The following is a 25049-nucleotide window of genomic DNA, read 5'->3' as shown; positions in this document are numbered from 1 at the left end:
ACAATGTAAAATTCATTTAGATAATGGACCTAGCAACGTGGTTTAATATTGCATATCTTTTATGTATTTATCTAGATTGCTTTATGGCCATGTTTATGGCTTCCTGACCATATTAAAGATAAGGATAGTTTTTGACTGACGTGTCATGAAAACTAGTTCAGAAGCAGCTGAAGGAACATTTGTTTCTTGCGGAAGCATACAATCATGATGAGCTCTGCTCATCTGGGCTGAGGTTCTACAGCAAAGGGGAACTTTTCCTACTGTGCGGGTTCCCAATTCTTTCTAGACTGGCACCAGTGCAGGCAAACACCTGTTGTATAAAGCTGTGGTTTTCAACCAGAGTGCCATGGTGCCCTAGGGTGCCTTGAATGATGGTCAGGGGTGCCATGGGCAACACTGGCCTCTGTCCTTTCCCTCCTCTGATGCCCTCTTGCATCTCTGCCTCCCAGAGGCTCGCACAGCTGTTTGGTGCAACAGCCCTGGCTACAAGCTCCACAGGCAAATGGTGCCTCTGGGGCTGGCCACAGGGTGCTACCCAGACCCTTGTGGGACAGTGGGAGGAGGCACCTCCCTTTGGGGTGTGGTTGGGGGAAAGCTCAGAGACCGGGGCAGGAGCTGTAACTGCCCAGAGGACTCCCAAGGAGAGGGGAGAGGAGAGGAGGCTGAGGGAACACTCCACAAGGGAGGGTATTTGAAAAAGGGTGAGAGACTGCCAGCTCTGCAGGCTAGGGTGGCATAATTGGGCTCCTAAGCCCCACGGGGGTGCTGCAGGAAAATGTAGTTTGTCAAGGGAGCAGTGGACTCAAAAAGGTTGGGAAGCTCTGGTATAAGGTAAAGGTAAAGGGACCCCTGACCATTAGGTCCAGTCGTGGCCGACTCTGGGGTTGCAGTGATCATCTCGTTTTACTGGCAGAAGGAGCCAGCGTACAGCTTCCGGGTCATGTGGCCAGCATGACTAAGCCGCTTCTGGCGAACCAGAGCAGCGCATGGAAACGCCGTTTACCTTCCCGCCGGAGCAGTACCTATTTATGTACTTGCACTTTGACATGCTTTCGAACTGCTAGGTTGGCAGGAGCAGGGACCGAGCAACAGGAGCTCACCCCGTCGCAGGGATTTGAACCGCTGACCTTCTGATTGGCAAGTCCTAGGCTCTGTGGTTTAACCCACAGCGCCACCCGCATCCCCTGGTATAAGGTATAGGAGAGCTTTAAATTCCACACTGCTGTTACCCATGGCCAAAGTGTTGGAATATTTTTGCTTCTGTGATTTATAAGCTTTTGTTTTCCCCCAGAGGACTGTTGTGCCAGTTGCAAAGTATTCACATTCTTTGTGCATTTCCTTAAAGCAAAGAAAAGCAAAACATAGCAAGTTGAAATGCAGTTTCTCCATTCCAACTATAAGGCCTCCCGCCCCAGTTCTCTGCTTTTAGATTTTGGAAAAGTGAAGTCTTAGTGGCTGGTTCTCTCGTATTGCCCCTTTGTTTTTCTCATGTGGACCATATCCAAGGAGCTTTGAGGAGAAACTAAAGCGTAAAGTGATCAAGCTTGAGATTTTAAAGTATTATTTTAAAAAACACAATTTATTTAATGAAAAACTCCAAAAATAGTGAGTGGGAGTGGGGAGACAACAGACCCCACCCGCCAAGGATAGAATGCATCAAATACCAACAAGGCTCCAAAATTTTAACAAGCAGAGATTCTTAATGTGGATCGTTTTGGAGCCTGCAGTACAAACCAAGAGAATCAACACACTTACAAAAAGAAAGGAGAATAAAATGAGATTATATACAAAACTCATATTTATGTACAGTGGCTGGGATACATAACAGACACAAAAATCCAGATAATCTGAATTTATAGACAAAAGTTCCAGAATGTGCAAAATCCACACAGCAAAAACAGGAAACACAATGGTCCTCAGATGGACACACTTACTGTAACAGTCGAGACATGAGAAATTAGGCCTGAGGCAAGGCTGTACGGAAGCAATGAACAGAGACCTTGGACAGCTCCCTGGAGCAGAGTGCCTCCCCACCGTGGCTCTTTCCTGGGAGTGTCATTCCCTGGGGAAGAGTGTACTCTTTGGTAGGCTCTTTCGTGGGGGCTGGCTCAGGAGTGGTAGGTGGGTACTGGGGCAAGGAGGAACCAAGTGAAATGATGCTCAGGGAATGAATATGATGTGTGTGGTTCTTGGAGTTGCTAGCCCATCTGCATGTCCCTGAGGCAGGGTGATTTTCCTTCCATGTTAGGAGTCTGTGACTTTCACCTTTTGCTAGGCACAAAGGACAAAGTGCTTAATGTGGGTGCGACTCCTGCCCATCCATCCTCGGAGACACATCCATTCAGCTTAGCCTGCTGAACCTGCATTCCTCAGGGAAGAGAAAGGGCCACCCACTTAAGAAGGGGAGATGGTAAGCCAAGGGACTGGATAGGGTGTCAGGATCCTTCCTACAGTGCCAACATTTTGCACTGGGAGGATGCTGCATGCACACCCATTCCAAAGCAAGCAGCTGCAGGACTTGGTTTCTAGAGCTATCTGGACAGCTGCTTCTTGGAATGAACTTCCCTTCCACTCCCTTGTGCATTATGGGTGAAGGAAGGTTAAACACTGGGGACCATAAAGGGAAAGGGGGGGGGAGCCAAGCCAGCTGTCTGCCCCTAGTCCTGCAAGTGGTTTCACAAATTCTAACAAGCCCAAGCTTAACAAGCCCTCTCTGTCCCAGACCACAGCTGTGAGAGCAAGAGTGTGTGTGCGCCTTTGCAAAGCATGAATCTGAACAGCCAGGCCACAAAGAATAATGCAACACGTGTGAGGCGGTCCTGCGCTGGTTTGACTGACAGATGGGCACATACGGTGTCAACACTACACCAATCTGACTTGTGGAGTGGGCGGGGGCACTAGTGTGCACTTCTACAGAAGCCCAGGATGCAGCTACAGACACAGACTTCTGTCACTACTTGCCCTTCTCCCACATCCATTTCCGATTGGCCAAAGGCAACCAAGAGGAGGTCATGAAAATTAAACCATGGTGAAGGCAGAGCTGATTGGCTGCTGAATGAATCCCATCCACTCGTAAGTTCCACCCTGTTCTTGACATGCACAGCTTGTTACCCTGCCCACCACCACCACGGACTGTAGCCTGCCAGGTGCTCAACAATCTCTCCATTTTTAAAGTTGTGAACAACAATAGCAAGCTTACTGAGCTCCTGGTGGGCTACCACGTGCTGCTGGTGGACCCCACTCAGTTTAGGGAAGGTTGTAAGTTTCACAGGCCGAACCTAAAAAACCGGGATCTTAAAATGGAAGCCCATTAGGGTGGATGTTTCCATGGCAAAGTGTCAAAGAATCCTGGACGTTGGCTACTTGGAGCCAAACTGCTCCCTTGCTTCTCCCAGCTTGGAAATGGGTTGCCTTTTGCAGGCTCTCTCAGACCCTCGACCTGAAGCAACTGGACTGGAAGTGACATTTGCTTATGGATGAAGGCAAATGAATATGAAAATGAGACAGGAAGCATTTCTACAGAGCAAGTAGGAAGAAAATATTCAGAGTTGTGCTTATTTAAATACCCCGTGTTCTGGGTGGCACCCTGCTCCCTTTCATGCAGAGGAAGCAGCACCTGCCCTCAAAGCCCGTGGGGTAAGTGACATATCGCTATAAACCTCCTTTCTCACATTTGAGCCAAGGAGTTTATTCAGGGGAGGACACAAAGAGAGATCTAACTCAAAAGGAAATATGTAGCATGCCAAGATATCTGTGACATCTCCTCCTTGAGGCAGGGGGCTGCAGTGTTTAGGACAGACGCACAAGATCAAGTTCACTTTGTGGCTCTGAGAGCATTGCTTGGGACAGAGTAGTACAAAAGCCACATTTGTAACATAGCCACAGCAGCAGGAGCCAAGAGAAGGAAATGGGGGAAAGTGCACAGGTTTTTTTTATCTGCCACCGAGAATCCACGATGAGGGGGATGCAATCCAATCCAGGGGATCACTGCCAGTTAAGCCTCGGAGGGGACACCCCACCCAGGGGCATGAGGTGAACGAAGCTGCTGGTACTTATGGTCATTCTTCTTGGGATCTCTCTCTCAAGAAACAGCTGCAGTGGCTCAAGGACAAGCCTAAAAGAACTGGCCTCGGGGAGAAACTTTTTGAAGGCAAACAGCTTGCCTGGGTCCTCTTTCAATCTGGGAAGCAGAGCAGATTGCTCAAGAGTTATTTATAAAGCCAGCTCTCTCCCTGCCACCTCCACATTTCCCCTTCCACTGTAATAGCCTAGAAACCAGAATCACCACTTCCAGCTAGACAAAATTTCACTCTGCTTACACACACAGTTACTTTAAGCTGAATTTTGGGGCCTCTGAAAATATATGTGGATTCAAAAATCTAAAAACCATCTAAAAGACTGAATGTGGATTGTATACTCCACTGTTTGACAGAGCCACACTGTATGCTACGAGCAGTTAAGTGCTTAAGCATTATGATGGCCCCAAAGCCGTTTCGAACAGCCAATAAAGTGGGCTGATGATGTGTTGCCAAACCCCACAGTAGGGGTGGTTTGATTTATTGCTGGTCAGGAACAGATAAAAAGCAGCACAGCTCCCTGGAAGCACCTCAGAGCTGCTGACAAAGTGCTCTAGGAGAGGAGGCAAGGTGGCTCCCATTTGTCCCCTGCAATACCAGCTTCAGGGGCCCCTGTTTGTTTTCATGTTTTACTACCTTAGCAAAAAAAAAAAACAGAAAACAAAACAGGAGTGCCAATGCTTGGAGAAGGAAGGAGTGAAGGTCTTTGAGGGACAGAAGTGCATATCAAGCACACAAAAACTGCCCTCTGAAGTGCAGGCTTACTACACAAAAGTAGCCTTTTCTCCAGCCTTCCTTAAGCATCACTATGTTGCAGTTGGTAAAGCTATTTTGCATCACTGTCAAGGAACCTCTGGTCTCAGCCATGCATCCAACCCCTGCAGCTATTCAACTTGCTCCCTTCAAGACTCAAGGCAAAGGCTGATCTCTTGCCTGCCAAGGCGAGCGCTCAGAAGATGAATGCTTGGCAAAGTCTGCTGCTTCTGGTATGGCACATAGAGTTCCCAGAGGCTCTGCAACATGGGGCTACTTCAAATAAAAACCCCAAAACTGAAATGCCAAAGGGGAAGGAATGTTGCTGGGATCCCAACCTTATAAATGGCTGTGACAAGCAGACTGCACAGATGGCTGAGCAGATCCCCCCAAAGTATCTCCTTGTGCTGAGATGCATCACACCACAAGGCAGGCTCAGGAGCTAGAAAGAGGGCAGAGGAACAAGGTGTAGCCTCTCCTCTTGACTGTGGCATGTGGCTGGGAGTACACACCTCTCAGAACTGTTGCCAAACACAGATGAACAGGGTGAGTTTCAGGACAGGCTGTCTAATGAAGTTATCCAACTCTTCAGTATGGTGGACAACCTTCCCCACCTCTCACTGCACTGTGATGCCACACTAGCAAATGGAGTCTTACAAAGAAATGGAAATGTATCTTAGGTGACCTAAGTTCTTTTAAAAGAACTTGTGGTTCTTTGAAGGTGAGATGAGGGGAAGTCTAAGAAAAGAGCAGTACAAACATGACAGAGTGAAGGGACACAGCCATGGGAGAGCAGTGGGTGTGCCTGTTCAAGAAAAGTGTCTGCTTCTAGCTCCCTACAACTGACTTTTCTGCTCCTCATCTTTGCAAGGAATGGCAACAGCGCAAGATTGCTGAGGCTCCTTCCACCATCCTGGCACGTTTGACCTAGCAATGTGACACAGGGTGGGTTGGCAGCAGGAAAAAGGGCCTTGCCTACTAATGGCAAGAGCCAGATGGGGTTGAGTTTGGTTGCTAACACAACAGCCAATGTGGGCTTTGCAAGCTTTGTGCTTTTGGAAAGGCTGAGGTTGAAAAGGAGAACTTTGAGAGTGGGTGCTCAGTAAAGCTCTCGGTTGGCTCAGCAAAAGCTAAAATGTAAAAAAGAACAATATTGTTAAAGGCGAAGTTTTGTGGACCACAAGTTCTCAAACACATTCTTCAGGAAGACACAGGCATGCCAGCTCAGAGAAGGAGTGTGCGCCAGGAATTATGGGAAACCAGGAGAATCCATATATTTGGGGATTCGTTCCCAAAATGCAATGCACTCAGCACAGATGGAGGCTGGACACCCACGACACGATGTGGCAGAAAAATATGAGAAAGCAATTGGCGGGCGGCTCCTTGGCTGGAGACAAAAATGTAGCATCTCTCTTGGCACCAGAGGCTGGTCCCTCCCTGGCGAGACCAGATCAACACACAGTAATGCAACATGGGTGAAGTTACCACAGGACAGCTCTGATTTGGCTGATGGTTTGGACAGAGGTGATGCCGCATTGCAGCAAAGTGATGAGGACACAGGAGGGACCACCGTGTTGTCATCAGGCCGGTTTCGAGCCAAAGAGTCCGACAGGGAAGTGTTTCACATGGGTTGGCCACTGGGCAGCTAGCTGGAAAAACTTGATGTCACTCCACTCCACACCATCAATGGAAACTAGAGAGAAGAGAGACGATTCCTATGAACATAGGAAGCTGTCTTATACCAAGTATTCTTCATTGGTACATTGAACTCAGGATAAACTGTCTAGCAGTGGCTTTCCAGGATGTTTGGGGCAGGGACCTTTCCCATCCCCTATTGCTTGGTTCCAGTTATTGAATCTGGGACCTCTTAAATCCACTGAACTCTGTTCTGTTCCCCAACAGAACAGCTGTGCTGAGAAATGAAGAGTTGGTCACTTCTGGATCTGGCTCTTTGGTTGGATCCAATTCCCTACCCCGCTATAAATTATTATAAAGAAATAATATAATGAAATCCCTTCTAGTTTATCAAGTCCCTCACCATTTTGAAATCCTTCCCAGTCACCTTCAGTACCATCAGGCATCCCTGATCCCAGGGGCAAGCATTACCTTTCAGCATAGTTTGCTGCTGTTTTGCAGAGCAGATCAGCCGGCTGATTCCATCAATCATTTGGCTCTTGGAATCTACTTCTCTCTCTTTGGGTTTCTTGCTCAGAAAAATTGTGGGAACTAGAAAGCACAAGGACCCCCAGTTAGTGAAAACGAGTCTCTCTCTTAAAACACGAAGTAGAAGAGTTGGCACGCTTATGGCAAGACTTGCAGGGTAAGTCTTCAGCAGTGCTAAATGGTTCAAGGGGCAGGCCATCATGCAAAGGCCTCCAGGAAGGAGCACCCCCAGTAAAGAGGAAGTGCCACTCTCCATAACTCACCTTTCTTGTTCTTCTCTTTGGTGACAACAGTCATGGCCATGGTCCCAGACAACTGGGTTTCCCCACTGTTTGGAAGCCGTGACACCTGCACCGAGCGGAAGACACTCTTGAGTGTATTTTTGGAGCTGGCGTCTTTTTTCTCCCCTTCCTTCTTTTTTTCCGTGGCCTGAACTAGCCAATAATCCACCTGCAGCCCAATGACATCGCCATAAGGGCTATTGGGGGACCTGTGATCAAGTGACAGGAAAAAGTGGAAAGAAACATGAGCAAGTTTTGCATTGTTGAAAAAGCTATTGCTAACTGACATATTTGCATTGACAACACAGATATTTGAAAAGGGGACTTTCGGACTTTCGGGGGAAGAACATGGCGGATTGAATGTCTTTTGTTGGCAGGCTGCCAATGGAGATAATTATGTGGTGACTGATGATAGGCAGGCATAAATCTTGGCTACTGAATTCACTCTGGAGATAAGAGTGAACAGGGGATTAAGCTCTGATGCCATGATACTTCGGGAGACTGACTAGAATAGTATTTTAATATATGATCACAGTAAAGAGACAGTGGTGTGTACACCGTCTGTGGCATTTACTTTGCTCTTAGGATCTTTCATAATTTATTTTCCCAGCAAATGTGTCCATGATAAGGAGAAATAGCACAACCACCACCCACACAAAGTGTCTTCATACTCAGAGACTTACCCCATGACAGCCAGTCCACTAGTCATAGAGGGAGATGATGGAGGGGTGGCAGTGACGTCTCTGGAAAGCCCAGAGGAAGAAGGGGGAGAAGTGGAGGGAACTGTGAGGCTGATGATGGGAGAATCATCTCCCTCTCCTGCAAAGGAAGGAAATCATGAGATGGAGAAGGAGAACACATTTTGCTTACCTGCTAAATAGAAGCAATGTTAATTCTCAGGTTCTCTTGCTGAGCCTTTCAGTTTTAGTTACAAGGCATTTATCATAAGTTACTCTGGCACTAATACTTATGCCAGCATTTCCCAAATGCTCTCAGGAATGGGATTGGGGGTTTCTGAGCAATAGATATGCACGTGGGATTTATTCCACACTTTTCAGCTGAATAGCAGGCTGCATCCCAGGACATCTTTATCCCCACCCGCCTCTTAAGATGCCCTTGCTCGGTGGCTGGCAGAGAGAGGTGGGATCAATGCTGCACGATGACCTCCCCACTCTAGGCATAGAGTATTGGATGGATCCATCCTGGAAGCTTAAGTTTTTACAGGCACTTTTAAGACCCTTCCTAGCACTCCAGCTGGTGAAATCACTGCTGGCAGATACTGTACAGCTATAGCATACTATAAAAAGCATAGGTTTTTCATGCTTTGTCAAGCTGTGTCAGCTATTTCCTAGTCAATATTACTGAAGCAGATCACCCAATTTCATGCTTGTATTCACTTAACGGAGGAAGTAGAGTAACTAGGATAACCAGTCTTTGCTCTAAGCAGCACAGGGATATTAGGGTGTGTGTCATACCTGTAGCCGCAGGCGAGTCTTCAATGAGGCCCACTTTAACCACCTGCAGGGGGCAGGGAGTGAGAAGGAGAGCGCAAACAATGAAGGCAAATCACTTCAAAAACAAAGCCTGACAAATAATTTAGCTACAGGTGGAAAAGAAACACATTTGACCTTCCTGAGGAAAGTCACTTTATCTCAAAGTTATAGAAGAGAAGCACAAGACAGTTAACCCTTCCATAACTATAATGAAAACATGGCATTCATAGTATACGCCTAGGGTGTTTCTTCCCACCAGCTCAGTATTTACTATTAGCTGTTTGAGGCCTGAAACTGAGACCTAGTCCAGGAAGCTGCTGGAGCATAAAAATCTATCTCCCCCTCTCCCCCTCTTTCTTATTCTAAATAGTAGAAGTGTGGCCCTCTGCTCTTGGCCTGATCTGTTGTTGCTGGCATCCATCTGTCTTAGGAGACAAATGGAAGAGTGCGCCTTCAGAGAGCCATTGGAGAGTTACAGTGCCTACTGTGGCTGTAGAGACTGATACGGGAGAGACATGTTTTATCGATGGTGGGGCAGATGAAGATGTCCAGTTTGGCTGCTACAGGTGCTCTATGGCATATCTTCTCTCTGTGCTCCTCCTAGTGGTCATTCCTCCTCTGGTCACTGCTGTGGATACAAAACCTGACTGTCTCCAGATACTGCAATCATCTACAGTGGAAGGATTAATGTTGTCAGCCTTCATGTCATGTTTGCAAACATCTTTGCAATGCATAGTTGGTCTGCCAACAGGCCTACTGCCTGAAGCCAGCTCCCCATAGAGCATACCCTTGGGGATCCTGTCATCTTTTCCATTTGTGTACATGACCAAACCAGCATAGATGATGCTGAAACGGAAGTGAGAACATGCTAGGAATGTGGGTTTAGGTCAAGCTGAAGGCATAGGAGAGCAACAGGAAGAAGAACAAGCCAAGGAGAGTTGGAGTGAGAACACAGCCCTGTTTCACACCACTCTTATAAAGGTGTCTGAGGATGAACTGTCATACTGCATGGTGCTGTGCATGTTCTCATGGAAGGACATGCTCATCTTGTGGAGCTTAGGTGGGCATCCTATCTTGTTGAGAAGTGGACAGTCCTTTTGGGCTGACAAGGTCAAAGGCCTTTGTCAGGTCTATGAAGGCGATATACAAAGGTCCTTTCTGCTCTTAGCATTTCTCCTGCAGCTGGCGCAGTGAGAAAATCATGTTGATTGTTCAACATGAGCTCTGAAGCATTGTGACTCAGGATAGACCCTGTCAGTGAATAACACAGTACTCAGCAGGAAGATTCCACGGTAATTGTTACAATCATGGTGGCCACTTTTGCTCTTATAGAGGGTCACAATGCTGGGGTCACACATCTCTTGTGGCACAGATCCTTTCCCCCAACTCTGCAATAGAAGACCATGGAGGTGCATAATGAGGGAGGAACTGAGACCTGCTTTCAGCACTTCTGTTGGGATTCTGCCCTGTCCTGGGGCTTTACCACATGCCTGAGAGTTGATGGCATTCTTCAGCTTGCCAAGGGAGGGAGAGACATCTAGCGCTTCCAAGACAGGAAGAGTCTGGATGCTGTCAATTGCTATGTTGGAGACCATGTTTTCCCATGAGGACAGTTCTTGATAGTGCTCTGCTCATTGCTTCATCTGCTTGCCGCAGTTTGTGATGATCTCTCCAGACAAGGTATTCAGTGGTGCAGTCTTCCTGATTGTTGCTCCAAACTCCAAAGGCTGTTTTCATGCATTTGTACATTTTTTAAGTGTTGCCACTGTCAGCAGTGACAGTGTAAGCTCTGACACAGCTTTTAGCCAGTGGTCACTAGCACATCATCCGGCAATCTGCTTGGCACCACTCCTTGTCTTTCTCAGTGCAGCAGGCGTCTTGTCACAGGCTTCATGCTTGCAGTTCACAAGAGCCTTGCTCTCTGCAGCAATAACAGGCATAATACCGGCCTCAAACCAGTTGGAGATCTGCTGCTCCCTTTCGCCAAAAGAGATCATAGCTGTGTTGTAGGTTACATCTTCGGTGTAGGTTCCACCTTGTTTCGACACTGTCTCAGGTGCAGTTCCTTAGAGCTTCTTTGATGGAATGAGAGAAGTGTTCACAAAGTTCAGGTTTGGTTGTTCTGGCAGTGCTGATTCAAGGCCACACTTTCTGCTTTGTGCCATGAGTCCTCTTTGGCTGGAGAAGGATTTTGCTTGCCACCAGGTGATCTGTGTTTCAGATGTGCCCCGCAACCAGGAGGTCTGCCTGATATACTTGCCAAGATTTCTAAAAAAGCTAACAGCCTGAAATGTGAAACTCTCAGGCTCCCCACACTGTTCCATCAAATAATGCACAGATTTTTACTTTCCTTCTGTAAATAGCACGGGGGCTTGAGAGCATTCTAAAAACTAATGCATCTGAGGTTTCGCCTTAATTGGTTGTCATCACATCAGCAGTTCCAATGCACACTTGTGGGTCACAGTCTGCTGAGTCACTCCCTCCACCCCTGCCTGGTTCAGATTGACTCATATTTCCTCTGTGCTTTAAAAAGGAGAGCAAATAAGCTTTTTGCAGGGTTTTTTTTTTGGGGGGGGGGTATTGCCTTTCTTGCTAGGCACACCAGTTCCTTTGCAGGGAAAGAGTTGTCCCCAGTGGCCAGTATCCCTCATGTCTACCTAATGGTCACACTAGCAAACACAATGAGCTTTCTTTAACCTTTAAGATCCTCCTCTGTGTCAAAGCAGAGGTTAGTTTGTCAAACATAGCCCAATGTGTTTGAGTGAGGGTGGGAAGAGAAAAGGGAGAGCAATTTTGTTAGCAGAGACTTTGAGTGCCAGGCAGGAGCTTATGCACAAGAGAGGAAAGATAACTTTTTGTTTGCAGGTGCCCTCCCTTGGGAGATCTGTGCTTTGAAACAGATTTAATTATTGAGGATGCAGCAGAAGCCTGCAAGTAACAAATCTCCAAAAGATTTATAACACCACAATTGCAAAAGCTGAGACAGAGTGCCTTGGCAAGAGAAAAGGTTTCTTCCAAATAATTATTTGTGACCATCTACCCCCCCCCCCAAAATCATGAGCAATAAAAGAGTCAAGATAATCCTAGACCAGTGGTGATGTAGGTGAGGCAACAGTTTCCCCTCTAACCATTAAAATATAGTCAAGTACACCCCGCTTGGCCTTCCTCAGTCACTATCAAAAATCACAGACAGACAGATGCTTCAAAAAGCCCCCACTTCATGCTTCATTAATTGTACAGGATGTATTTTCATGTAACATTTCAATTTAAAGTGAGCTGCCTTGTATATTGCAATTGTATATTGCAAGGGCACAAAGTGGCCCATGGAAACAAAAGGGGGGCATTGATCTCAAATGTGCAAGCTTATTTATTTTATTTGAAATGTTTACTTTCTGACTGACAACAGGCACTTTATAATAAAAACAGAAATGCAAACCCAGTAAATGTTAAGAGCTTTTTAAAAAAAGGCAGTGGTGACAAAAAGGCTACAAGCACTGCCCATCAAAGGTTGCACAGTGGCCACAAGGGAATAAAGCCATCTTTTCCCAACATGATTTCATCTTTGCTTGGGGCTAGAGCATCTCCTCATAGGCAGCTGCATAGTTATTGACCTCTGGCATTTTCTTGGCAGCAGTAACCAGTGAAGTGTCAAAGGGATGGTGATGTTAACCAATATCTAGCAGATTGCAAGTGGATTGCAACAGTGCTGCTGTCATCATTTCCTTATTTTGCTTCTGACCGTCAGGGATGAAGTGAAGTTGGGTGTTAAAAAAAAAGAGCTACATTCACTTTACAGCGATCTGCAAACTTAATGCTTTGCCCCCTGGTGCAAACATAGCTGTGGATAAGGATTACCCACAAACCAGGAGGTGAAACCATGGCTGGAATGTATGCAAATTAACTATGGCATTCATTAATTTGCACTAAGGAAACCATGTTTCAGGTATGCAGCCTCTCTATTTGCAAGGTGACAAACTGGCCAACCGCCCCCAACATTCTGCTAGCTGCCTGAATTTAGGGACAGTGAAACTGGTATTTAAAAACCAAACAAACAAGTCTAATTTTATGAGATCTTCAACACGGGAAGCCTGCTTTCACTTGTTTATGACTTCACCACTCATCAGATGGGATCCAGTCAGGCTTACTGCCAAGTCCTCGACTCAGAAAGATAAATTTAGCCCAAGCTAAATTACACAATGTCATTTGATTAAATACCACCACATCTGAATTTTAACCACAACTTCCGTTCAGCATCAGCAGGATAAGGAACACAGTAGGTGAAAATGATAGTTCTGCAAGTGAGGTGGCTGCCAAAGTTAAACTACAGCTACAGAAATGCACACACATTTGTTTTCGAAAAGTAGGCTTTATCTAAGTAACCAGAGCTATAAAAGAGTTCAGGTAAACTGGCCCTGAATAAAATAAGTTCGTATTCAGAGATGAAAAATCCAAGATATGTAAAACTCTTACCCCAATGAAAGGGATGAACTTCTGGTAAGAATCTTCATCTTGGCTGTGGGTAAAGAAACAGCCATTAAAAATCCAAATGACAGGAAAAGAGAGAACAAGCAATGCTGAAAGGCAAAGGCTTTCTCCACCTTCTTTTCTATTTTACGTATCTGACAAATGAAAAGAACATAAACTTAGGGCTTCAAGACACAGCATTCTGCAGGCACACGAACAGACAAAAAAGAACATGAAGACCAGAAGGTCAGTCCTATCACATTACAGCCTCAGTATGGAGGATGCTTCCATTTGGCAACAGGTTTCACATTGGGACTCTTGACTCTTGAAAAAAGGGTACGACATGGGCCCAATAATTCCATATGCAAGAGATTCCAAAAGAATTTATAGCTCTGATTGTTTTACAGCAGCTTCACATGGGGAGGGGCACACAGTTAACTTTCTCCCTAGCTAACCCCCCTCCTCAGCCACACACAATTAGGCTTGAAAGAAACCTTCTACTGGCTCCAATAGAAGTTCTTTTTTCAGGCTTAATTGCTGTGTGTAAGGAAGTGACCTTCCTGGAAGCTGCAGCTGAGGAGGGAAGAGTGACTTGTGCCTCCCTAGCAATACTCTCCAAGAAGATAATCTCTAGCTGCATTAGGCTTGGGGGTGGAGAGAGAAAGCCAATGCACTTTTTTCAAACCTAATTGCTGTCAGGGAGGAAGTGAGTACGCGTGTGTGTGATTGCAATGTGCCCACAACACTTTCACTAGGACATCGCAATGCACAGAACTGCCTTCCTTGAGAATCACCAGCAAGCCACCTTCCACTTTTTTACAGTGGTTTGTCTCAGTCTTGCTTTGCATACAAACAAAATGAAGACTGAGAAAGGGCATGCCAAAGGGGATTCTGAATGAACTTGCAATAAATACAGACACAGCAAACATTATAGTTCACATTTAGGGTTCTTCTAGCTATGTGGGTGAGGCAATTTCAGCCCACTCACCCACCACGCTGAAATCCAAAGCCTGTGGCAGAGGGGTGGATGGGGAAGGACTTACAATTTGTGTTTGCAGGTCAGCATGGCCTCGGCCACAGGCAGCTGGTGGGTCACGTTTGCTCCACTGACATACTGCATGATCCGGCCAACCACATCAAAAGGCTCTGAGAAAGAAGATAACCCAAAGAGAGCGTCAAGCAGGAAAGGCACACAGAGTATTCATCATTACCCAAGCCAGCAAGTGGGAGAACCTTCAAGATGCTGGCTTTAAGATACACATGAGTTGTTATCTGCACTGAGGCACAAAGAGTGACAAGTCAGAGAAGTGGCTGATGGGGAGAGGCAGGCAGGAGAACTTGGATTAACAAAAAGACGCACAAGCGTTAAGTATGGACCCCATCCTGGTGTGGTAAGCATCAGTGCTAAATGCCATTATTTCGCCCCACCCAATTCTAGCTGCCCAAATTTGCCACCTAGTCCATAATCCTGCTGATCAATGTGTAGTTCACTGTTGTCCTCAAACTTGCAAGGGTTCTGGGAAAGGTGACTTTGCATCTTGGCTGGAATTGCTCATTCTAGCAAATGACATTATGGTCTACCTTTGACTGCCAATGACAACATTGTCTTATTAAACACTAGCTGGACACAGGGAGGGGTCCACATCAACCAAGCACTGGTTTGGTGTAATACCAAAGGCCCATACTAAATCTTTGGCTTCTCACCTTAGTTTGATTCTAACTTACATAAAAGCAGCACACATACAGAAGAGTCCTCAGTCTGGCAAGACAGAATGAAGACCTTTCTGAAAGATGTTACTTCCATCACTCACTGTGAACTGAAAACTTGCTCTTACCTGTCATAGGTGGCTCAGATTTGCTGAAGAGTTCTCGCCAGGTGGCATCAAGAAACATACCACTGTATCTGCTATCCACAGAGCCCATGTACTTGGCTACCGGGTGAGAACCTGGTGGAGAAATGAGAGGAAGGCCTATTTATTATTATTATTTAAATCTATATACTGCCCTACACCCGGAGGTCTCAGGGCAGTTCATAACATAAAATCACAATATAATAACACAAAATACCTAATAAAAACAAAAACAACCCAATAATCCTGCCTCTCCCTTTGTGTTGCTATGATTTTCCTTGGCAAGCTACACATATCTAGCACCGACAGATGGCTGCTGAGGCAACAGACCCTTTGGCATCAGAAAGCCATTGACTCTCCAAAAAATAGAAACTGCAACTGTCTTTACCACAACACTCCTTTTGTAGAGTGATTCTTATTATTCAGAGACAAAAGGGGTAATCTCTCTCTTTCTAGCGAAAGAAAACTACCCCCAATGATTGGGAAACTCACTCTCCTTTAAGTAAACCATCGCATATTTCACTACAAAAAAATGAGGCTGTTCAGCAATTATTATTTTTGTAATTGATTACCAGCTTTAGCTTAAACCTAAGCATTTTCTTATTCCCAAATACTCAACAAAACTGACTTTAGAAAATACTTAGGTATGAGATAACAAAAGATGTCACTCATTATTAAAAGGAAACATCCTCCTCAACATTTTGCCTTTCATTCCCTACTTCAGTACCACATCATAATGAAAACACAGCCTCAAAAACTGAGCAAGCATGTTTTTAAAAGCTCAGACCCATCAATTAAATTTTGCCCTCAAAAACTGAAACTGAGTCCACTGCTTCTGAGGAAGGGTATCATGGGCTGTAAAAAAAACCAGACAAAGAATGTTGCATTGAGTGAGCTTTTGGCAAGTATTGGTGGCTTCGGTTCTTGGACTGAGTGGAGGAAGGTAGGTCAGTTCAGCTCATTCATTCTGTTTGTAAGAAGAGAGCTACTACACCTGGTGGCTTTTGGGTCACTGAAATGTAGAACTATTGGGTTTCAGATGTGTAACTCAATAGCCACCTACCAAGCGAGCGAGCCACAGGCACAGGTGGTATTACCTAGTGGGATGATGAGAAACTTCATATAGCTCAGCCAGTCTGATGTCTTGTTTGCCAATTGCTTCACAAAAAACCTCAAGATGGAGCTGAGATAACTCTGCCCTCCGATAGACACCACCTTGACAGGACGTGGCATGGAGGAATTACAGTTGCAGCTGATGGGTGGAAAGAAAGAAGAGGGCAGTTAAGATAGTGGTACGTCAGGCTCTGCATTTATAGTAGTATCTACTTGTAGAAGGCAAAAAACAGAAATGGTGCAACTGGGAATTCTATCTTAGTGTTGAAAAGAAAACCATGCATATGATCTACCTACAGCCCATCCAAGCAGGGAGTTGCAAGGAACTGTCCTTAAAATAGGAGGTGCCACAGCAATACAACTCTGGTTTCTTCAGACTAAGGACTATATAACCACAGACCTTAATACATGCCAAGGCTTAATGAAAGCACAGTCAGATCTCTCAAAGGGACCTTTATTTCATTTATCTCCAATTTTTCCTTGTAGACAGCCCTAAAGGACTTGCAAGGTTCTCTCATTCAGGCACTGATCAGGACCACAGTCACTTACTTCCCAACAATCCTATGGCTCCTAGGCCATTAATTTAAATGCACTGTAATTTACTAGCTTGTCAACACCTACACTCAGCTAGAAGGCTGTTTCATACTTTACGGGAAAACATGAGCTCTCATTTAGCCACCACAGGTTCCCATGGTGTCCACTAATGTGCATAGGCCAGGTATGTGTGATATCACATATGGTAAACATGCACTCAGAAGCTATGATCTGCACTGTCCAAGCACATCTTAGGAGATATAAATATCTCCCTGTCACACATTACAAGCCACACAGTGGTGAAATGGAAGCTGCACCTTTTTTTTTACAGTGTGCCGACAACCTTCTGCAGACCATATCCCAGCTCTTAGAAACCTTGCATGCTCCATACATCTGAAGGAGCAATTTAAATGTATTTTATGAGGGTGGGATGGATTCACTTTTTGTGAACTCTAAGCTCCTTCATGCTGAACAAGTGAGCACTTCTTCAAAGCTTCAAGCATCCATCCTAACATGTAAATCAGCAACATGACCAAAGGCCACTAGAGGGCACTGACGAGCTGGAGAAAAATGCATTTAAACCCTCAATGATGCCTACAGCTTTACTGCTTCTAGACACAACAATGAGAACACGTAACACAGTATTTTTGTTTTAAGCAGGACAAGGAAAGCTTGCAAACTCTAAGAACCTGAACATTTACTTTTCCAGGTGTCAGCAAACTTTTTCAGCAGGGGGCCAGTCCACTGTCCCTCAGAACTTGTGGGGGGCTGGACTATATTTTGAAAAAATAAAATGAACGAATTCCTATACCCCACAAATAACCCAGAGATGCATTTTAAATAAAATCACACATTCTACTCATGTAAAAACACCAGGCAGGCCCCACAAATAACCCAGAAATGCATTTTAAATAAAAGGACACATTCTACTCATGTAAAAGCACGCTGATTCCAGGCCTCGTCCGTGGGCCAGAATTAGAAAGCGATTGAGCCGGATCTGGCCCCTGGGCCTTAGTTTGCCTACCCATGACTTTTACCCTCAGTGTGCAGTCTATGAGGATCAGGAACTTCAGGGAGATATGAGGCAAGAGCCAAACCTAATCCTTGACCTCCAATCCCACAAGCACAGAGATGTCTTCTACCTTGAATTTCAGTAAGGTGTAGTCTCAGGCAAATACATAGGCATCTTTACTTTATAATGCAGAATTTGAAATTAACAACAGCCAAATTTCTGCATGTATTGCTTAATTTCTAAGAGGTGCTGGGGCTCAATCCTGTATGGCATTGCTTTTAAAGATCCGTTTCATGTTTGGTAGCTGACAGTGGGCACTCAAGCACATGCTCAGAAGGCACTCATTACTATTCTGTATGTATTGAGGCCTGTGCCCTGGCATTAGACAGCCTCCAGAGCTAAGTGATGACTCCAGTTAACCTGACAAAACAGTATAGTGTGAATCATGTCCTGGGAGACTTGCACTTTGCCCTCTCCAACCACTGTCATCTTGCAGTGACAAAGAATACAGTGAAGAAAGGTCCTTCTAATTATATGGGCATTGACTTCCCATCATGGCTGTGAGAGAGGAAGATGCTGGAATTTGAGTGCAGAGCCTCTTTTGTAGGCAGCCAATCATGCTGGGAAAGCAGACCTGCATTTCAGCAGCTTCCAGGATGACTCTGGCATGAAAATAGCAAAGAAGCCCAGGGGAGCCAGGAGCACACAACTAAATCTTATTTCTTGGATTATGTTGCTGGGTAGAAAGAAAAATTGAGAGCTTGTCTTTATGTTACTGAAACAACGTAGTTGCTGTTCCTCTGGTGACTCAAGCCCATGTAACAATAGAATGTGCTAGAGAAAGGTTGCATCTGCATTTAAGCTTAAGAACTTCAAGGCCCTTTCCTGAGCACTCTCATTTTCTGAAGTCAGGCAGATGGCAACTGTGAAGCAGTGGTGTAGGAAGGGGGGCGGGGGTCGCCCAGGTTCCATCCCTGACGGGGGTGACATCACCGCGGGCGGCACCCCTATTGGGACGCTTGTGCGTGGGTGGCATGCCACCACCACCCCGCTCCGGGTGGCAAAGCCCCTAGCTCCGCCACTGCTGTGAAGGGTGTATTTTTGGATGTAGAACCCACCCTGGAGGCTGACCTGACTCTCATCCTCACTGTCGTGCTGGGTTAAAGCCTTTTGTTTTCCCAAGCCTTTCAAAAGCAACTGTGTATCTGAAGTGTGTGTGCACACAAAAGCTTATACCCAGAACAAACTTAGTTGGTCTCTAAGGGACGCGGGTGACGCTGTGGGTTAAACCGCAGAGCCTAGGACTTGCCGATCAGAAGGTCGGCGGTTCGAATCCCCGCGACGGGGTGAGCTCCCGTTGCTCGGTCCCTGCTCCTGCCCACCTAGCAGTTCAAAAGCACGTCAAAGTGCAAGTAGATAAATAGGTACCGCTCCGGTGGGAAGGTAAACGGCGTTTCCATGCGCTACTCTGGTTCGCCAGAGCGGCTTAGTCATGCTGGCCACATGACCTGGAAAAACTGTCTGCAGACAAACGCCGGCTCCCTCGGCCAGTAAAGCGAGATGAGCACTGCATCCCCAGAGGCGGTCACAACTGGACCTAATGGTCAGGGGTCCCTTTACCTTTAAGGTGCTACTGGACATTTTTTTTAATTTTTTTATTTCAAAAGCAATTTAATTATTCTAGTTAGCCCCACCAATGATGCTGTGTTTGCTTCTGTGGTTTTTAATAGATGGTTGCTTTTTGTTAAAATATTTTCCAATAAGTTCCACAGTGGCTGTCCTGGAAGCTGCTTTTACCGAAGGTGCAAGAACTAATGATTAAACAAATAAAATATTTTTAGGAATGAGGGAGAACACTAGGGGGAGGCCGATGTATGTGTCTACTCCAGCTGCAGCAATGCCCTCAAGCTGCTTTGCTTTTCATAATACTAGAGCAATGTGCAGTGGAGCCATCAGAGATCTGTGACGATGCCAATCCTGTATGGTAGGAACTGGGTTGTCATCAATGAACTGTTGTTTGGCAAGGTGTCTGCTTTGCTTGACCTGCAATGTGTCCTCTTTGAGTTGTGGTCATAAGAACCGTAACTTCAGAACACATATTCTCAATACTGAGTGTCCTGCAAGAGGCACTGGGAAGAATTTGAGACTTTTAAAATGTGGAGAAGGGGCACAGATGCTCCTCATCTGCAGCTCATCTATGTATAGGTTATTGACTACAAGGCATCAAACCCAGATGGGAGATTTGCGCGCTTACACTGAATTCTTCCTCCCTCCCCCTTTCTTACTCTGCATACAGGCAGCTTTCACTATAGGATTGTGCTCCCTTCCTATGGCTGAAGTCAAAGCATGCCTTGTACACAACCGTTACCTTCTCTCTGTGCAGGCGCCTTAGCAAGGAAGCAGGCACCTTTGTAAACACATTTGAGTACTAATAAAAAAAATTCCTTCCAGTAGCACCTTAAAGACCAACTTAGTTGGTCTTTAAGGTGCTACTGGAAGGAATTTTTTTATTTTGACTATGGCAGACCAACACGGCTACCTATCTATAACATTTGAGTACTGAAACCTTGCAGATATAAAGACCATCCTTCCCCCATCCTTCCTGCCAGAGAAGAGTCTTTAGTTCTAAGGATTAAGTGATGTTTCAGTTATTCAAGTGCAGACAAGGATGGACAGCCCTAATCAAAGTGGATTGAGGCATCCTTTTCAAGCAATTTGGAATCTGGTTTTCTTTCCCATTTTCTCAGGGCAAATTCCATAGTATAAAAATGGGGACACCACAGATATAGCTTTGTGCACTCACTATCGCTGGATCCTCGTGAGGATTGCAGAGAGGACAGCTTGCACTTCAATTGTGGAGCATGTGCAAACAACTGGCTTCTTCTGGTCCTGAAGGAGATCAGCTACATACTGGAAGTAAAACAAGTAGTAAGCAAAGCAAGCAAGCAGTGGAGGGATTTGGTGCTCTGTTTACACAACTGCCACACAACACCCCTTCTTCCCTGATTAGCAATCACTGGCCACATGACCTCAGACAAAAGGTTTGGTAACAGAGCACCATTCAGCACCCTGGATACAAGCTTAACAAGACACAGTTACGACTCAGGTGATGGAAATCTGAAACTCATCTTATTGCTGCCCTAGTAGGTACGAGTGGGGGAAAGCAATCAAGGTGCAATGGGACAACAATGGGTATGAAATATTGTGTGACAGACCCATTTGTTTTAAGATGATTCCCTCCTTTTGGAGGATCTTGTTCCAGTCACTTAAGGTCCTGGCTTATATGAAGGAGGGTTCAACAGGACAAAGCAGAATCCCAAGATAATCAACCCAGGCACGGCCTCTCACTAGCCCCAATGTACCCTTCCCCTTTTCCCATTGGCAGAAACATTCAGTGACTGCATGGCATTCAGTGAAGAATCTGGGTTAGCTGTCAAATTCTGAATATGCTAATTTTCATTCTATATAAGACACCTGACTTCTAACCAAATGGCCTCAATGATATAGTTAAGATAAATAGATTTTCTCTACATATTGACATGAGACAGGGCTTGGGATGGATTTTAATGGCCAGTTGAAGGGGCAAAATTTCTTCCTGGCTCTTCATTCCTACTGCTTATCCTCTTGCCAGTATTGCACAGTCCGCTTGGTGCTTAATTTTCCATGTAGCTTAGCTTCAGTGACACAGATTAAGCACAACCACTTCCGATTGCCAATAATGCTAAATTGAGTTTACCTAATAAATCAAACAACAATGAAAAAAATGTGCTTAAAGTGAATAATTTATTCTGCTGGGACTGAATTGCAGGATCTGGTTCTGATGGTTGGGGAAATCACCTTTATTAACTAGTAATAATAGGACATCCCCACCCATTATCTTAGTACTGTTAAACATTTGTATTGGAAGCTTCATGGGGTAGGGACCTACCTATTTTTTATGTTATTATGTAAATTGTTACATTTACCAATGGTGCATAAGAGTATTACTCTTGTTTTATTATTATTAAATAATAATAATGACAATACTTTGCATTCCTTAATATTTGGGGAGCAAGTCTAGGTTTCTACAGGCAAAGCTACATTCTGCACTCAGAAAATGGAACCAGTTAGGGACAACAGCACACATTCTTTTTTCCAATTTACTTAATTCTGTTGACCAGAGACTGGGATGGTACAAAGAACAGGACAGACACACGGACAGCAACAACCTCCTTACCTGGCCTTGCCAGTCAATAGTATTCACTAGGATGATGTTTTCTGGCAGGGCTGAGTCTGACACCAAGATTTGATTCAGCTGATCATAAACAATCTTGCGAGGAATCTGCTGGGGGAAGTTGCATGGTTTTTTAAGCATGGTTCATTGACATAACTCCTAACTCAAATATAAAGCAAAATAATCTTATCTCCAACATGGAGCAGGAAGGCATATGTCATGAGAGGGGATTCTTGCTGTATGACAATACTTCTAAGATCACCTTTTAATACTATGGGAAATTACATTCTCCCCCACAACTTATTTACTCCTCAGCAGGTCACTATTATTTGAGAAATGCATATTCCTCCTGCCTATATTTATTGGGCAGGTGAAGGGGAAAATACTTGTAGCCCTTGTGGCTGAAAAAAAGAAAAGTTCAACATAAGTGGTTGGTATCTGGAGAAAACTCAGAAAATAAAAAGAGGACTTTGGACAAGCTTCCAAGTCTGAGGGATAGTGGGGGAAAAGGTTTTGTGTCTCTCATAACAAATGCGCTTAACCCTTTACTAACCATTTGGCTCCAATCTCCTTCCCTTCTTGGATTTAAATTTAGAAGCAAAAATTCCAGTGTGGTGATTAGAATGCTAGACTAGGAGGTTGGATACCAGGGTTCAAATCGTAAATCAGTCATGAAGCACCCTAACGTGACCTAGGATTAGTCACTGTCTCTCAACTTAACCTACCTCATAGGGTTTTTGTGAGGATCGCATGCATGGGTGAGAACCATGTATGCCACCTTGGAGCTCCTTGGAGGAAAAATGGGATATAAATGCAACAAACAAACAACTTTGTCTACTTGATTCTTTAGAGCTGACTACATACAACTGGAAAGATACTGCAATACTTCAAATAAGCTTCCAGCAACTAGCTACTCCAACAACAGTTGGCTTTTATAAAGTCTGTATTTAAGGAATGCCACCTCCACTCCTCCTCCAAAATTAGGGAAAGAGTGTTTAAGCTCCAGAGCTGCAATCTCTGAATGCTGGTTACCTGTGTACTATGACCCAGATCTGGTGACCTTTCACTGTCTGAACTGTTGGTTCTTTCACTGAGGGGTTTTGACAGCTGACGCTCTTTGAGTGGGGTGCTGCGTTTCTGCCGGGGTGTGTGTGCAGCACTGTCCATTTTGCTGTGAGCGGTAGAGAAACAATGATATTAATGCATCATCTTCTCCAAACTTACTGAACATGGAAAGAAGAATGCAAACCGTGTTATACCTGCAGGGGAACACAGAAACTTTGATCCAAGGTCATTGCAAAGAAACTAGCAGAGTCTCAGAACTAACTGATCCCATCTTACATTTAATACTTGTGAGGAAGCAAGCCAGCCAGCCAGCCAACAGAGCCTTGGATTTTTTTTTCTAGCTCCACTAAGTTGAGACAATAAATTATTTGCAAGGTTGTGTTTGTGCCTGCAGGCTTACTACCATCGTGTGACATCTAATATCTAACATCTTACAACCCCCAAAAACAACACACACTGCCTGGTTTTTAGCCCTCATTACTGCAGAGAAAAATGAACACCCTTAAGGCTATATCAGCTATGTAAAGTGAATGTTCAGAAACATAAGGAACCTCATGGCAATGGGAGAGAAAGAAGGCTGCACACAACCTTGGGTATCAATTATTGCAAGTTCATGATATGGAGAAAGAGAGCAACTCTCAGAGGAATCACAATGCAAGCAGGTAGAAAAACAGCTGTAGATTCAGTCTTGAATTGGATGCTACAAGGAAACCCCCCTCTATCCAGTGACATTTCCCAGAATGGTAATGAGCCTGAGGGAGCCCGAAGGCACACCCAACCTTCTGCTGCCATCTGAGGCATTCAGCAAAAGGTGCAAACTGAAGGACAAAACCATGTGCTTCATTCTGAGAATTTGCTGCCCTCTGGAAATAAGTGGATCATAGAGCTGCCGCCACTGCTGAACAAGGAAAAAAAGGAAACAGAGAGAGGAGGAGCTGAGCAAACAAACATATAGTGCTGCCAAGCATGTCTGTTACTAAGCGTCTGCTTTGCAAAGGGAGAAGCAGGAGGGGCCCTGGAAATGTACCACTTTTGCATTTAAGCAGCAGTCATCTGCTGCCTCCCCAAGCACCACAGAGAAAGGCAAATGTGGCACATTTCAGGTAACAACCAAACAGCAAAGACTTCTAACAGAGCAGAGCACTTGGGGGTCAAATTCTTATCCAGGTGCCTGAGTCACAGGAATTTAGCTGAAGCTGCAGCGTTTGCTATCAGAAGCTGAGTGCTGAACTCTTGTGATTGAAGAGTCACTACTAGCCACAAGAAAACTGAACAATTCAACTGAGAAAGACATGAGGAGCAATGGGTGGTGAAGGCCCACTTCTTTTGCATCTAGGCCATGGTTTCCATTCCTTGGCAGCACTCCCACAGTGCAACATTTAGGCTTAGCACAAGTGAGGCCTTCCTTCTAAAGCATAACTGCCATGCTGGGAGGAAGGAGGTGGGAGAAGAGGAATGGAATAGGGACAGTGTGAAATGAATGGAAGGCTGATGAATGGGGTGTGTGGTGGGATGGGTGTAAGTGTGTGGGAAGCTGCATGGGTTTGCCTTACCCACTAAGGGAACACAGCTCTTGGGAGAGGGAAAAGATTCTCCATGCATGACATATGAGCAGCTAGTCACCCTCCTCACTCCCACTCCAAAAATATATACATTTCCATGAACATTCAGAATGCACAACAGGGGGCAAGTTCTTGAGCAGCCACCAGCCCAGTGAATCTTTCCATGCTCACCCACCACCACTGCTCGGTAGCAAGCATTCACTGGAGAACACAGAATGAATCAATCTTGGGAGAGGCAGGTATGGTTTACTCAGTGTTGATAGAAAGCATTCTGAAAATAAACTCTGCCCTTATGCCTTGTTATACCTTCCCTCACCTGTGACCTGCCCTGGGCTTCCTCCTCATTTATACAACTCACCCCTTTCTTCCTTTTATGCCTTGACAAGGCTACGTAAGCCATGCCTCTTGCCAACCCCTCCTCAAAACCCTCCTTTTCTGTGCTGCCTTTGGTTTACACCCCCCCCCCCCAA

The 25049-nt window shown here is 45.2% G+C and overlaps 1 protein-coding gene across 3 annotated transcripts in view; it reads right to left on the bottom strand.

The window, feature by feature from the left end:
• Positions 1-1558: 1558 nt before the first annotated feature.
• Positions 1559-25049, bottom strand: part of PACS1 (phosphofurin acidic cluster sorting protein 1) — a 69998-nt gene continuing 46507 nt past the window's right edge. For 2 of the 3 annotated variants that reach the window (XM_082202104.1, XM_082202102.1), the window contains exons 13-24: positions 22985-23123; positions 21956-22063; positions 20543-20649; positions 16178-16332; positions 15066-15176; positions 14274-14376; positions 13237-13279; positions 8749-8791; positions 7957-8092; positions 7256-7482; positions 6936-7055; positions 1559-6522 (exon numbers count right to left, since the gene is read on the bottom strand). In XM_082202104.1, the coding sequence (XP_082058230.1) occupies positions 6410-6522; positions 6936-7055; positions 7256-7482; positions 7957-8092; positions 8749-8791; positions 13237-13279; positions 14274-14376; positions 15066-15176; positions 16178-16332; positions 20543-20649; positions 21956-22063; positions 22985-23123 (1405 nt within the window). In that variant the 3' untranslated portion in view covers positions 1559-6409. The remainder of the gene's footprint in view (positions 6523-6935; positions 7056-7255; positions 7483-7956; positions 8093-8748; positions 8792-13236; positions 13280-14273; positions 14377-15065; positions 15177-16177; positions 16333-20542; positions 20650-21955; positions 22064-22984; positions 23124-25049) is intronic. The other variant, XM_082202103.1, reaches the window with a different exon arrangement.

The sequence above is a fragment of the Podarcis vaucheri genome, assembly GCF_965113315.1.
Source record: "Podarcis vaucheri genome assembly, chromosome: 16".
Taxonomy (NCBI): Eukaryota; Metazoa; Chordata; class Lepidosauria; order Squamata; family Lacertidae; genus Podarcis; species Podarcis vaucheri.
Note: the sequence above shows the minus strand (reverse complement) of the source record. Positions and strands in the feature narration are given on the sequence as shown.